At 38.2% G+C, this 16180-nt stretch overlaps 1 protein-coding gene across 2 annotated transcripts in view; it reads left to right on the top strand.

Annotated features, from left to right (window-relative positions):
• LOC5567097 (uridine phosphorylase 1) overlaps window positions 1–16180 on the top strand; it is a 109203-nt gene that overhangs the window by 84389 nt on the left and 8634 nt on the right. Inside the window, exons 2-3 of one of the 2 annotated variants that reach the window (XM_001651436.2) lie at window positions 4136–4306; window positions 6618–6741. In XM_001651436.2, coding sequence (XP_001651486.2) covers window positions 4218–4306; window positions 6618–6741 — 213 coding nt within the window. In that variant the 5' untranslated portion in view covers window positions 4136–4217. The remainder of the gene's footprint in view (window positions 1–4135; window positions 4307–6617; window positions 6742–16180) is intronic. The other variant, XM_021839129.1, reaches the window with a different exon arrangement.

Genomic DNA, 16180 nt, shown 5'->3' with positions numbered 1-16180 from the left:
ATCCTCTCAAAAACTGCATTACTCGATTATATCTGTTATAAACTTTTCTAAGAATTCCTCGATAAATTTGACCTAGTTTAAGTTCTTCCAGAAATTTCTCCAGCATTCCATCAACATATTGTTGTTGCGGTTCGAACACTTCTCTAATAAATTTTCAAATAAAATTGCCTAATCTCCATGGATTCTTCAAATCTTAATTAAAAAATCAGAGTTTCGGTTCGAGTTTCTTCAAGTATTATTTTTTCGAAACGTATTGTAGGACATTATTTAGAGATTTTAATGTTTTTTTTTCAGTTATCTTAGCAATATATCAAGAATATTCTAGGAAGTCTAATACAAATTCAGAGATCTTTAATACAATCTCTAAGATTTTCTTCTAAGACCACATCGAGAATTTTTTTAAAAAAAATTGGAGGAATTTCGAATTCTTGAAGATGCTCCAAATGGGAATTCTGTAGGAAGTCCAAGAGGAATCCGTAAAATATTTTTTGGATAGATGATTCCTGGTGTGGTTAACCATAGGAAAATTCTAGACTGAATTGTTGAAGGCATCTAAAGCGAAATTCTTGGAAGAATTACTTAGAAAGTTAGTGAAAAATCTCAAAACAAACTCTTGAAAAAATGTCTTTTTTAAGCTAGAGGTATCTGAACTTCTTATTTCTAATTCGATCATTTGCTACCAGCCCTGATTTCCCTAATATATCATTTATAGGAAAAAATACAAAACGTTCTCCAGAAAAATATGGTGGGTATGTCGCTGATGTCCATAAATCTGAATCCCATTTTAAGGAAAAGGCTATTTTCTTAATCGTATAGATTATTTTTGTCATATCTGACTTTGATGATTGAAGGCACTTTCAGATCATAAAATCAAATCAAATTTTGAATGCTGGATTTTGATAAACATTCTTGATTGACAATTTTATTGATTTTTTTCCTATGTGTACACGTTAAAAACAAAACAAATAATTGTTTTTTTTTTTTATTAAAGTAAAAAATACTTTGAAATTTATGGTTGAATAAATTTATTTTCAAGGGTACCTATCATTTAAAAAAAAAAGTTTAAGTGTTCTCAAATTAACCATTCGTATGTTTTGGGATTTTTTTAAATCTGGAATTATTATTTATAACCTGGAAATATCAGGGAATTTCATTTCTGTAAATAAGTAGACACCCTGGAAAGCATACCCACATATTTTCTTCTCGAAATTCCTCAAAATGAGAGATGCATATTGATAGAAAAACATTAAAATAGGTCGCATGAAGTCATTGTGACATGACAAAGTGAGTTCATGACATGTAGTTTCGTCAGTGTTACTACAAGCCGGTCATGATACTCAATAGCCCTGAACTGGAAAGACTATTAAAAGCACAAGCCAAACATTCGATCGTTTCGTCCCTATCAGAAAGTGTGCTCGCCAAACGCTGGCTAAAACAGTAGCGAGTCGAAAATAGGGTCCTAAAGCCCTGTCCCAATTTTGGTACCAAACGCTTAAGTTTAGGCCAAAAACACACGTTTACTCAATTTTTAAATAATATTCATTTCCAAAAACATGTTTTTACGATTTTTGAGATTTTGTCAAACATTTTGGTTTAAACTCAAATTTTGGGTATATTTTGTTTTCCGTGTCGCTTTTGAAATGTCAGATAGGAACAACCCCAGTGTTAAAACTAAAACCCCTGTGGCATTTTTGTCGACAAAGTGAACGTCAAACATGATCAAAAGTGTCAAAGTTCATATTTTCAATCATTTTTAAAATTTAAGTTTAAATATATTACAGTCGTTATTTAAGCTGGAAAAATTGCTAAAGTAGTTGTAAGAACATGCTCTTTTGTGTTATTAAATAAAAACAAGAATTCATTTAAAATTTTAGGACCCAATTGAGCAACCTTTTCTTGTATTCAATTCGGGACTAAATTTGAACTAAAATTTTGAGTGATGACTTTTTTCCGTGTACACCCCGGTATTTGGTACCAAACATGATATCAAATCTTGCTAAAGATTCTGTTTCAGCAGATCGAAACGCCGCAAAACCAACTTACATTTTTGAACTTCAGCTCACGGTTTTGTGATGATTGTTCAAGATTTTAATCAATTTCTGTTCAGGACCATAAGCAAATCCGGCTCAAGATAATCAAATTAAATGCTTCTGAAGGTTTTGTAAAACCGCCGCTACAGATGAAAAAGTTGCGCTTGGGATTTTGAGTGAATCGTGAAGAAAAATCCACGGTAATCCTGTTCAAGAGGCGGATTCGTTTTTGAGGAGCCATTAGACCTAAATAAGCTGGTTGACGAAGGTGTCTTTTGGGGTAAATGATCGTCAATGTCTAGTCTAGAATACTATCAAAAGATATGCTCTACAGGGTGATTACTATATCCTGTCAGTAAAATAAGTAATCATACAAAAAAGATGGTTGTATGAATTTTAATTACCAGTACATATCCAGTTTTGGACATCTATAACATTTGTCTTCGCTATACATAGATAACATATTTTTTTTTTACCTCAATTTCCAGCAACGAGCATTGTTTCAGAAGCATTACAGTTAACACGCACGTTATTCAGAAGCATATATTTTAACCAAAAAAACATATTTTTTTCGCTAAAATTTTCCATAATCTGTCTTAATCTATTCCCTAGTAAGTCTAGAAGATTGTGATAACATGCTGTTTCAATCAGGCAGTTTTTTCAGCGGAGTTTAGTATAAAATACATATATGTGGAAAACGTGCGTGCTAGGTGCAATGCCTTTAAAACAACACATATGACTAAAAACTAAGGTAAATGAAAAAAGATTTAATCTTTACTTTGTCAAAACAAACTTTATAGATGTGCAAAATAGGATGAACACCGGAAATTAAAATTCATACATACATCTTTTTTCTACGATGATTTACTTTACTGACAGGAATTAGTAATCACCCTGTAAGCCTAGTCAATTAACGTTCAACGCTCCGTAAAGCCGTTTTTCTGGTCAAAATTAAAAGTTATTCGATGAAAATGTGTTTCGGTTAGAAAATAGAATACAGTGAACACATTTTCATGTGAATTTTCTTGATTTTAAACGAAAAACCTGCTTTTGAAAATTCCGAAATCAATTATGGATCCTACCCCCTTAAAGAGTCGAGTCAGATCCTAGTCCTAAATACAATCCTTAGTTCAGTTCGTTTAGAGAACTATTGAAAATCAAGTTCAGTTCGATTACACAGATTAGTCAAAAAGCTCGTCTGTACCAGTATCTAGTTTGAAATCTAGTCTTGTCAATATTCCAGTCAAATCCAGTTCCAAATGTAGTCTAGAAACTGGTAGGGTGTCCAGTCCAGTACAGTTCAAATTTTATTTGAAATACATAGTTTAATTTTGTCAAGGGTTCCGTCAAAATTAGGCCTAGTAGAAAAAATTTCCGCTGGATTTGAGGACAAACTTACGTCAACGCGCTGTGTTTGACGTAATGCATAAAAAAATGGGAATTTTATGGAAAAGCAATTCAAATAGGCACTTTTATCACGTTTGCTTGTCAATCTGCCGCAAATATACATAAGAAATTCGTATGAAAATGTTTTCGCCCAATCATTTTGGCCCTTCATATGCAGATTTGTATTAGCACTAATGGTCGCTAAAAATGTCGCTTTCTGTTGAAGTTCAAACAAACTAGCGTTGGGCCTGTGTAATATGTCATCTAATCGATTAACATCAATCATTATTTATCATCAACACATTATTTATCATATACCAGTATGGGGTGTCTTATCCAAGAAGAAGATATGTTTGTGCATCCAAGATGCACTTCCATGTGACAGCTAGATCGGATTGGATCGCCATCCACCGGCAATGATAACGCAAACAGAACTCTCATTTCGTCTAATTAGAGTTAGTTATACAGCGGAAATCATACGATTTCCTTTCGATGGAGCTCTTCTGCAAGACTTAAATTGAAAATTACAGTTATCTCCGTTGTCTCCTCTTTGTATGCTCACGACATCGAAGATTGCCATGCCAAATTGACTTTTTATCACAATCGAACAAGCGCCTCATTTGTCGTCTACCGCCACGCCTACTATGCTGCTGCTTCTTTTCTCGATCCCGATCTGCGAAATATTTCGACTGTGATTCATGTAATTTAAAAAAAATCAGCGCATTCGAGGGCCTGAAACCAGAATCAAAAAATCATCAAGAACTTGTCCATAGAAAGGAAGACAAAACCACCGGCAGAAGAATGAGTGATAAAGTGCACAGCAACGGTTCGCATAAGCGACACGCAGACGAAAACGGTGAAGACGATACGGTGTATCATCCGGAGACGAGGTAAATTGATTTTCAATTAAAAACAGCAACTTCCATGTGTCTTCATCAAATGCGAAAATTACTTTTATCGCCAGCGTTTATGGGTAATTTAGCAGCGCAGCTGCAGAGATTTGACGACAACGTGCGTCGGAACGACGGGGCAAGCAATCACGCAACTTGTGACACAACAACAAGTTCATTTGACAAAGAACGCTAGAAGAAAAAATACTTGTTACAACTTTTAATGAAAACACTTTTTGTTTTCTTTGTTAGCTTTCGCTCGACTTGTCCTGTTTGGTCATTGTGGGTTGTTTGGAGCTTTCGGACATGGAGGATTACATGGCATTCTTTGATTGTAGTAGCGGTGTACTTTCGAGAACCCCGACAAAAATTTACACATTTTTGTTAGGTTAAGAACCAACGTGAGAGATTTATTCTTCTTCGAAATTTACCTTCTAACCTTAATTTATTATTATTTTACTATTGCTGCGTGAGTTTGAGATTGAAATTCAAGGCCTTTTTACTAGGGATTCAAATAATCCCGACCATAGGGATTTTACTTGGGTTTCAATTCAAAAATCGCTCACGTTTGCCCGTCTGGCCTGGCGCCAGCCAGTTCACCAAAGGATGTCATCCTACTTCTAATGATAGCTTACTGATAACCACAGTGCACTGTAATGAGAGAGTCGTCGACAAGAAATTACAGTTGGATTCGACTGATTTGAGCGTATTGGAAAAAAAAATCAACGATGTGGAAAAAAACACTTTTAACCTGTTTGAATTTCGAATCGATTACAATTTCAATTCGATTTGATTTTGATTTTATTTCGATTTCCATTTCGAATAGATTTCGATTCAAGTTCGTTTCGATTTTGATTCGTTTTCAATTTCGATTTTAAATCGATTACGATTCAATTTCGGTTCGATGTAGATTCGTGTTTGATTCGATTTTATTTCAATTTCGATTCGATTCCGATTTCGATATAATTTCGATTGGATTCGTAGATTCGAATTTAGGGGTCTATTTTGTAATTCGAGCGAATTCGCGTGACTCGTCTGTAGTCATTGTCGATCAAAGTAAGCATGCATATTTCAGATGTCACCCGTCGACTCCCATAGTAATCCAGTCACATAGAGTGACAACTGTCGATAAACTCGAGTGACAGAACCAAGCCGAGCGGAATTTTTGGTCGACAGTGACTCCAGTCGAGTCGTTTTTGATCGACTCGACTTATAAAATAGGGCCCTTAATTCCATTTTCGATTCGATTGCAATACGTTTTAATTTTGATTTTGAATCGATTTCTATTTGATTTTGATTCGATTTCAATGTGATTTCGATTTATGGGGCCCAGATAGCCGTAGCGGTAAACGCGCAGCTATTCAGCAAGACCAAGCTGAGGGTCGTGGGTTCGAATCCCACCGGTCGAGGATCTTTTCGGGTTGGAAATTTTCTCGACTTCCCAAGGCATAAAGTATCATCGTACCTGCCACACGATATACGCATGCAAAAATGGTCATTGGCATAGTAAGCTCTCAGTTAATAACTGTGGAAGTGCTCATTAGAACACTAAGCTGAGATGCAGGCTCTGTCCCAGTGGGGACGTTACGCCAGAAAGAAGAAGTGATTTCGATTCTATTCGATTTCGAACGATTTTTATTCGACTTCGATTTAATTTTGATTTCTGTTTATAATTCGGTTCAGATTTTGTTTCTATTTTTATTCAGTCGGTTCAGTCCAATAAATCCATCTCGTTAAACGTATTTGGATGTGTCGAACATCCTTGTCGGAAGTTAATTGATTTCCATGTTCCGGATCCAATACAGAAGACCTGCCTCCCGAATGCCTGTGTCAATCGGTATCCTATGTGGGTCCGTATAAGCTCATTTGTGAACGGTCAGCCGGATAAGATGAGTGATGAAATGGGGTTCCATATCATCAATATTCAAATTTTCGATCCCTACCTTCGAGGAGCGATAGAAATATTCGGTTCGGATGGAAAGTGAAACACCGTCTCGATCCGGTCTGGCACCCTAGACTGGATGGGATTTGCCGTTTCCCAACATGCATATATTCCACTAGCAGATTGCTACTTTCATCTCGTTACTGGCAAAAAAGGTCAAGTAGCCGGAAAATCTAAACATTGGAAGTGGTTTCCAAGCTTTGGACTTCTCTCGCCATGGATCAAAGCACAAAGGAGGCTGTGGAAACCTTCCTGATTTGACGTGCCTTCGAACACATATGCCCTGCATCGCATGCGGCATGCGGCGACTCTGATGTATATGCAACTTTATGGGATTATAATTGAATATTTGCTTCTTTCCTTCCACAGATACAACGATGGATCGGTCAAGCTGCGCAATCCCAACATCGAGCTCATGGACCAGGACATTCTGTACCATTTGGCGCTGGGCAGCGGCAGTCACGATCTGCAGGAAATGTTCGGCGATGTTAAGGTTAGTTTTTATTCCATCAATTTGAATGTTTCTGTGCTCTCGTGTAAAGCACAGTTATAAATCAACTAAGGATCACTAAGGGGTTAGATTTCATCAACTCTCACTTTTTTTTTCTTCAGAGCACTTATTTTTTGATTTACAAAGAATAAGTCCCCCGAAGACACCTACCCGATTTGATGCAATTGCGTACTTTTATTAGCGTTTCCGCACTTGTGAAAACTTCTGCGATAGTCCAGTGGCGAAAGAAATGCGCAATAGGGAAAGTGGTGGTGAAATGAACACCGTGCCTTTTACCGAGAAAAATCAAATTTCAATGAATTTTTATCATGCACGGACGATTTACAGCATATATCGATGTGTTCGGGTTGATACGGAGGTCAATTGAAATCAAAATATCAACGAAAACTAAGAATTTTGAAAATCACGTTTGAAAATTAGAACTGACGTAACTTTTTGCTCGGAGGTTTTGAGGTTTTTCAGTGAGGTGAATATCGTTATGATATGATGTCAATTCTGATATTATTTAATTTATTTTTGAATGAGTTAATGATTGTATTAATGGATATATTTTCGGATATGCAATGAAAATTTTCAAAAATATTTGTTTTGCTCACGTTTTTTGCATAATGTTCATTTTACCATCAACAGCTGTTTATTTTACCCAAATAGTGCAGGTAAAATGAACATTTGCATCGTATTTTGCAAGCGATAAAAATATGTGAAAATTTAGCTATTTTTGTCTGACTTCGTGTCGCTGCTTTAGATAACATCCTACCTTTAATGTAGTGCGATAGAGCCATAGAAATTCCTCGTTTTTCTATTAGAAACAAAATGATATCCTTAAGGTGTTCATTTTACACCCCTTCCCCTATATAATTAACAATTTCGCTCACATCTAAACACAGGATTTTCTAGCTCGATCATTGGATACGAGTAACTGACACTGAAGAAGACTGCAAGTGGTAGTCGAAATACGCGTATCTGTCAAAGATAAGCATTTAGGGCGGAATTAAGGTGAAAATGAATCGAAGCCAAACCTCAAATTTTCAAGAGCACAAATCTGAAGAACCAAACATCCTTTTAAGCTGAAAACCTGATCGATTGGTCACTGTCGTATCTCCCCGAGACAACGTCCGTTGCTCGCAACAATCTCCGATTAACTAACCCGTCCTTCAACGGGTAATTGCTGCATAGTCGGATTTTCGATTTACTCTCTCTGCTGTCATTTTCTTGCACACAGAGGATATCTCAATTTTTCAATTCTTCCTTTCAATTCATTATAGAGAGAATGGCAGTTAGCTTCCACAATTCGAAAAGTCTACACAATTTCAAAACCGTTGACAATCGTCAAGAGCAGTATGCAGCCCAATGATTGAAAACTGAAAAGGGCCTAATTCGCGAATGCTCTAATATTAGTATTGATCAAAATATATAATATAATATTTTGCACATTATGATCTATGAATATAATTAAGTATCCGGTTAAGTAATCGGTTAAGTTTTCAGCTCAAACGTGTGTTTGGTTCCCAGATAGCCGTAGCGGTAAACGCGCAGCTATTCAGCATGACCATGCTGAGGGTCGTGTGGAAATGGTTTGCAGTTAGTGATTCCTCGTCGGCTGACTCGAAAGGCACGTAGATCAATGGCCTTTAGCCTCAAAAAGAATAATCTCTAATGTTTCGTCATCCGGACGATGAGATGCGTCTAACATTGTTCAAATTTCTGCCTTTACTGATCGCACAAGGCGTTCCCACGCCCCGCCCATGTGGGGTACCGAAAGGTGCCCCGTCGAGAAAAAAAATCTACGAATAGCCATGATACATGATACGGTGCTGATGCTATGGAGAACTTCAAGGTGAACTGCTTTGATGGTAAGGCAGGTGAAAAGTGCCACCCACCGCTTTGTCTGACTCCTGTCAACCTTAACGAAGACCGGACCAAAGTAATCTAGACCCACATGTGTGAATGGACGTACAAATAATCTCAGGCGTACCGGGACACTGCTTTCGCTACACGGTACCAGATGCAATTTCGCATAACCCGACTTATCAAAACTCGGAGCCTTGGGATGTCGAAACGTTGCACAGTGCGTTGCTCCATGAACAAAAATCAAATTTCAACTTATTTTATTCGACAATAATAAGTATCCACAAGTGTTTATAGATAGCATCCGTTATTGAAACAAGTATTTAGAAGCTATACAACGCACTAAAACTAATGCAACAAGCGTCAAAAGTAAGAGTTGTCGGAGTAGCAGAAAAACAAAATTTTGTCGCATGTTCTCAGAAATCCTTTCAACTAGCACGGACAGTGTTGAAACCAATCTATTCAATCAAAATCTAATAGAGGTTTGTAGGTTTGTAAAGTATATTTGATGTGATAAGGACACCAAATTTTTACTTTGAATATGAGAAATCGGCACGTTGAGTTGGCTATGAAATCAAACTTATGAAATACTAGCACGTAACTTTGATTAACGATTCAGTTCCCTTCAGTTCCACCGTAAATCACGCACAGACATGTTTCTTAGAGTGTCCTCTGAGAGGTCTGAAAGATACAGCTGCAACTCCCTGCAACTCTTCGAGATTTTTGATTATTTTTAAATACACTCCTTAACCAGCACAATTATGAAAATGAGTTGTTTGTGATAAAAAATACGAAAATCTTGCAACGCTATGTGGCCTCGGTTCAACCAGACATTAAACCTGAGCAAGTTAATGCTTTAAATAATATATTTTAAATGTACTTTCCAAGATTTTATTAAAATTTTATATAAAAAGTTGATAAATTGAAAACAAAATCGATGTTTTTGCATGAAGGCGTATAAGTTAATTTTGCAGCTACGAGTGAGAAGAGATATATTGCAAATAACTTCTTACATCATTATGAGCAATTAAAGTACAAATTGCAAGGTTTTATTAGGAAAATAATGAAATTCGCGCTTAGGACAGTTTTGCGATTATGCGTATATTATATGTCATTTATGCTAATTGTAGCTCTTTTGACCAGAAACAACTTTCTCTTTCATACCAAGGTGCTCAAATGGCTTGATCTTCCAGTTTTGATTTTTGTCCCGTATCCCCATACATTCAACGCACTGTGCGTTGCCTTATTTCATTGGTGATACAGTTAACTCTCCCTTACTCGATATACCGTATCTCGATATCGAGTTAGAGAAACATAGTAAAAGTTGGCTTTCATGGCTACCTCGATGGTCCCTTGGATCGCAGTTGCACTGCTTTTGTGTTCTGTAACTCGATACCTCCCTAACTCGATGGTCCCTTCAATATCGAGTAAGGGAAAGTTAACTGTAGTTTCTCTATTTGCATGGCGAAATCGACAATGGAACGATTCGACCAGTGAAACCGTAATCGGATGTTTCTCAGGCAGAATCGCAGGGTATTTTGCTTCATCCATCCCAATTCCAGCCAATCTTGTTCAATCCTTCGCAGTACTTCGACAGAATTGGAAATCATGTTGCGAAGTTCAAAACTGCCCATCGAATGGACGAACTTAACTTCCTCAACTGCTTGGGCGGCATCTTCAATTGTTTGAAAGCTGTCCAAGTAATCATCCGCGTAGTGATTATCATGGTTAGCCGCCGCGGCCCGAGGGTACTGGTTCGCGTACTCTTTGGCGTTCAGGTTATTTACGAACTGCGTCGAAGCTGGGGAGCACGTTGAATAAAACGTGACCACTTCCATTACGTAGGCCTGTGGCATTTTGGAGGGATGTTCCTTCCGTTAGGATTGCTGATCTTCCTTCCGTATCCTGATCTGGTGGAACATCTCTGTTATGTCCCGCGTGACTGGCACTGGATACTGCCGGAAGCGAGAGAGCACGGCCAGCAGTGGTGTCAACAGATCAGGTCCTTTGAGGAGATTAGAGTTGAAGCGTCGACTTTCGCCGCTACATCCCATATTAACTTAAGCTTGTTGGGTTTTTTGGCCCCTAGAGGAAGATACCAAGTACGCTTGGTATCGCTGGACGCCAATTCTTGCTCTGTAGCTCTACGCGCATATCCCTTCTGTTCGTAGTCACGTATCTGCTGGGCTACCCTCTCTTCAAGCTCTGGGTTCTGGCGAAATTTGCGCTTTAGCGAAAGCAGGCGTCAGGAAAATCTATCGCATCTGTTTTCCAGAGCAAGCCTGTTTCAAAGCGCTGACCAATTCGTCGGTCTAAAAGTGCTTTAGCACGTTTGTCTTTCTCCGAATTTACTTCCATGCTATAAAATATGTTGTTCTCAATGGAAAAATAATCGCGCAGCTGTTCATTCACCATTTTACCAGGATTTGTTAAAACAGTTATGTGGGCGTTCACAGCCACACTTCGAATCGCACTGGAAATAACTCCGCCGTATATGCTCCAGCCGAGATGGCACTTAACGGCAATCGGATCGTGATGTCCCCCTTCCCGTAGTTTTTTCGGTACACATAAACTGAGGTTGTTCAACCCGATGAGCAGCTTTGGTTGAACATTAGTATAATTCGGTATAATTCTCAATAGGAAGGCCGCCTAAATGTGGAAAACGTTGAACCATTTCTCCGTAACGTAGCGTTTGTGACGGCAGAACAAGGCAGCTTACTGTGCGTACATGGTGAAGATCAAGAAGAGACTCGCTATTCTTCGCAGTAATTTTCAACTGTACTCGGTGCGAATTGCATTCCTCTCGAGAGACGTTCCCCATCCAATGCAACGTTAATGATTCGGTTGGTCCATAATCCATATGCACCTAACTGTTTGGACACTGCGTTTTCGATGAGGGTTTCTGATGAGCCTTTGTCGATGAAGGCGAAGATTAAAAGCTTTTGGCCCTTCCCATACAACTCCACTGGGACTATCTTGAACATACAGAATTGTCCAACAGACAGATGGCTAGCAGACATTCCAGATTGTGAATTCGCAATCGCACCATGGAGGAGTGTGTGATGTTTGTGACGGCAACCTTCGGCTTCACAACCTTTTCATGACCGACATGGCCGTTTTCCGTGACTGTTGAGGCAGGGGCTTTTCTGCTCCACCAGTTTCCAACGTTCGTCAGTGCTAAGAGACTTGAATCGATTGCATTCCACCAGGCTATGACCTTCTCGGTTGCAACAAGCACACGGGTTAGCTGGCTTTCTGATCTTGGTTATGGAGATTGTGCTATCGTTGTGTATTAGTAGGCTTTGATTAAATTTGGAAATAATAAATTCAGATTATTGTATGCACCTACAGAGAGTGGACGTACTCAATACAAGCTATCACATCTGGCTTCGAGGTGGGATAAAAGTATTTGGAACACGAAACCGGAACACGCATTACGAATATTTCAAACGGATAACGAATCTATTTCAAAAAGACAAACATTTCAAAGGATTACGAATTTAGAGAAAGCATTTTTGAATTGGTAAGAAATTAATGTGTTTAAAAAAAACAGTACACTGCTATACGCAGGACACTCCGCTGCTAATAGCAAGGAAGGCGTAAAAGCCTCTACCATTTGTAGAAATAAGCTATACTGCTACAAGCAGGACACTTTCACTGCGAAATGCAGGAAAAAACAATCCACAATTTTTTGAAAAATAACAGATGAGATATTACCCTAGCAACCATCTCTATGACTAAGTTTAAAATTTTTTAGCTGAAACGGAATCAAGAATGGAAGGATGGAATATAAATCCATTTAAGTTCAACCATCTTCCCGAGACACAAACCCGGAAATGGAAACGAAACTTTGAGGTCATTGTTGCACCCAGTGAGGAAAAGAACTCGACGAAAATCAAAAACATATTGCTTGCGAAGGGAGGCCTCGAGCTTCAAGATTTGTTCTATTCCATAGAAGGAGCAGATGTTATCGAAGATGAAGAAAGGAAAATTGATCCCTACAAAGTGGCTTTAACGAAACTTGATGATCATTTTGCGCCGAAGCAGCATGAGTCTTTCGAAAGGAATGAATTTTGCAAGCTATCACCAGATGTTAACCAGGAAGGCAAACGTGAGACATTATCGAAGTTTTTGATGCGCTGTACAGAACAAGCCAAGAGATGTAATTTCGGGAAGACAGAAGCTGAGAGTCAAGACCTACGTATTGTAGATAAAGTGATTTATTATGCACCAACTGAACTACGAGAAAGACTGCTGCAAAAGGAGAAGCTGTCCATGGCTCAACTTATACGAATGGTGAACTCATACGAATCGATCAAACTACAAGCTAAAGCAATAGAAAACACATTATCGAGGGATAATTCTGTATCTGCAGTTACGAATCACGATGCGCGACTTAACAGGTTGAATGCTAACGGCCAACGTTTCAACAGCACATGCTTTCGTTGCGGTCATCAAAACCATTATGGAACCAGTCGTCAATGTCCAGCGCGTGGGAGGAAATGTGAGAAATGCAACAAAATAGGACATTATGCCAAAATGTGCAGATCGGGAACAAGTTTCAAGCGTAAGTACGATGAACCATCACCACATCACGGAGGGAAAAGAAAGAAGTTTAGCCAAGTACCTGCAGTCGTAGCAGAAGAAAGCACCGACGATGGACAAAATGAACCGGAGAGTTTTATTTTCAATATTGGCGATGGAGATGAATACCTATGGACAAAAGTAGGAGGTGTGCTGATACAAGTATTAATAGATTCAGGTAGTTCAAAGAATATTATTGATGACACAACCTGGCAGTACATGAAAAAACATCATGTGAAGAGTTGCGTTCCAAATTATGTACCGAGCACAATTTTGAGAGGATACGGCCCGAATGCGAAACCATTGGAAATCGTTCATGTTTTTGAAGCTTCGATATCTGTTGATTCGTCAGACAGCAAACTTGAAACAATCGCGACGTTCTATGTTATAAAAGGAGGACAACAATCATTGCTTGGTAAGGAAACAGCAAAATCTCTAGGTGTGTTAAGAATTGGACTACCTGGTCCTGAGAATTCAATTAACATGCTGATGTCTATGGAGAAACGTCCTTTTCCAAAAATGAAGAATGTTAAGGTGAGGATTCCCATCAACCAGAGTATTACCCCCGTTACGCAAAGAGTTCGCCGTCCACCGATTGCACTGTTAAACAAGATTGAAGACAAATTGAATCAACTGTTGGCTATGGATATAATTGAACCCGTATCAGGTCCAGCACAGTGGGTATCTCCGCTGGTTACTGTCATCAAAGACAATGGTGACCTACGCCAATGCGCCGTCCAAATCAAGCAATTCAGAGAGAACACCATATGATCCCAACCTTTGAAGATTTTCTGCCACGTTTCAAGTCAGCTAGATTCTTCAGTCGTTTAGATATCAAGGATGCTTTTCACCAGGTAAACTAGACATAGATAATCTTAAAGACAGTTATGTGTATTTGTATTATTATGTAGTTATTAATATTGTTGAATGTTGTCCTATTTTGATTATGATTTATTTAGATTGAGCTGGAAGAATCATCTAGACATATTACAACATTCATATGTCACAAAGGGCTGTTCCGCTATAAACGTCTAATGTTTGGCATTTCATGTGCACCAGAAATGTTTCAAAAGATAATGGAGCATATTCTAGCAGAATGCGAAAATGTGGTTAATATATTGATGATACGATAATATTTGGTGAGACTGAGAAGGAACACGACGAAGCTTTGGAGAAAGTTCTGAATGTACTGAAAAGTCGAAATATCTTGCTGAACCAGGACAAATGTATTTTCAAAGTAAGGGAGGTTGAGTTTCTCGGGCATTTGATGTCTTCAGAAGGAATTCGTCCGACTGTAAGCAAAGTCGAAGCATTACAGAAATTTAGAGAACCAAAGACTTCCGAAGAGGTCAGGAGTTTTCTGGGACATGTTACGTATGTTGGAAAGTGTATTCCTGATTTAGCTTCAATCACGGAACCACTTCGTCATTTAATTTGCAAAGAAAACAATTTTGTTTGGACGCAAGAACATCAGAAAAGTTTTGAACATTTAAAAAGATTAATATCTAATGTACAAACGCTGTCATTTTTTGATAACTCATTGAGGACACGAGTGATTGCGGATGCCTCACCAGTAGCTTTAGGTGCGGTATTGGTTCAATTTGATGGAATGAAAGATTGTGACCCTCGTATCATAAGCTATGTAAGCAAAAGTTTAACTGTAACGGAAAAAAGATATTGCCAAACGGAAAAGGAAGCATTAGCGTTGGTATGGGCAGTGGAAAAATTTTCAATGTACCTTATAGGTCGAGAATTTGAATTAGAAACGGATCATAAACCACTGGAGATTATATTTTCACCTACATCTACACCTTGTGCTAGAATTGAACGGTGGGTGTTAAGGCTTCAATCATTCAAATTTACCGTAAAGTACCGGAAAGGATCAGGAAACATTGCAGATTCTCTATCACGACTTGTTGTTGGAAATGATCCAGTTGAGTTTGAAACTGACAATCATTTTCTTGTTCTTGCTGTTCAAGAATCAGCGGCCATTGATGTGGGTGAAATCGAAAATGCTTCTAAAGTGGATTTGAACGATTATTTAATCATGTATTACACGACCCCGCATTCAACAACAGGCAAAACTCCTACGGAATTATGTTTTGGACGCACAATAAGATCTAAGATATCATCCATTGAAGACATAGAAACAATTCCAGTATCATCGGACTATCGTGATAAAGATATAATAAACAAACAGCAAGGAAAAGAAAGAGAAGATAGAATACGTCATGCTCATGAATCGGATATTAAGGATGGTGATATTGTTTTAATGAGAAACTTGTTACCAGCCAATAAACTAGCTACAACGTTTGGGAGATTGAAATATAAAGTGACAAAACGTACAGGAGCCCGAGCTATAGTAGAAGATCAAGAAACAGGAGTAACATACGAAAGAAACATTGCACATTTGAAAAAGGTCAACCCTTCCATATCAGACACAACATTCAATTGTGAAGACTATAACAACCCTACATTTAATGAATCAAACCCAGCGATGACGAAGGAATCAACAATCCTACCTTCGGATGATGATGAACCTGAGTTCCGAGGATTCTCTTCTGATGACTGATTTGCGGATTTGGACAATAAACTATTGATGTTTAAATTTGAATAATATTATTTTATGAACTTTTGAACCATGTTATAACCTGTTATGTATTTGCTATTTTAAAATTATAAGAAAAAGGAGATGTGCTATCGTTGTGTATTAGTAGACTTTGATTAGATTTGGAAATAATAAATTCAGATTATTGTATGCACCTACAGAGAGTGGACGTACTCAATACAAGCTATCACAGAGATAGTTGGTGTTGAAGCGGCTACGGGTCCTGTTGAATGCGTTTGTATGAGTCCTTTCTTTCTAGCTTTTGTTCGATCGTTTTTACCGGAACGGTCGAGAGTAGGGAGTTCATATGAAACCTGGTTGGCCATTTCTACCATCCCAGACATAAAATCCCCAAAGGATTGTAGCGATTGAGCGAAGAAG

This window comes from Aedes aegypti, chromosome 1 (assembly GCF_002204515.2).
Source record: "Aedes aegypti strain LVP_AGWG chromosome 1, AaegL5.0 Primary Assembly, whole genome shotgun sequence".
Lineage (NCBI taxonomy): Eukaryota > Metazoa > Arthropoda > Insecta > Diptera > Culicidae > Aedes > Aedes aegypti.
This window is presented reverse-complemented; position numbering and strand designations above follow the sequence as displayed.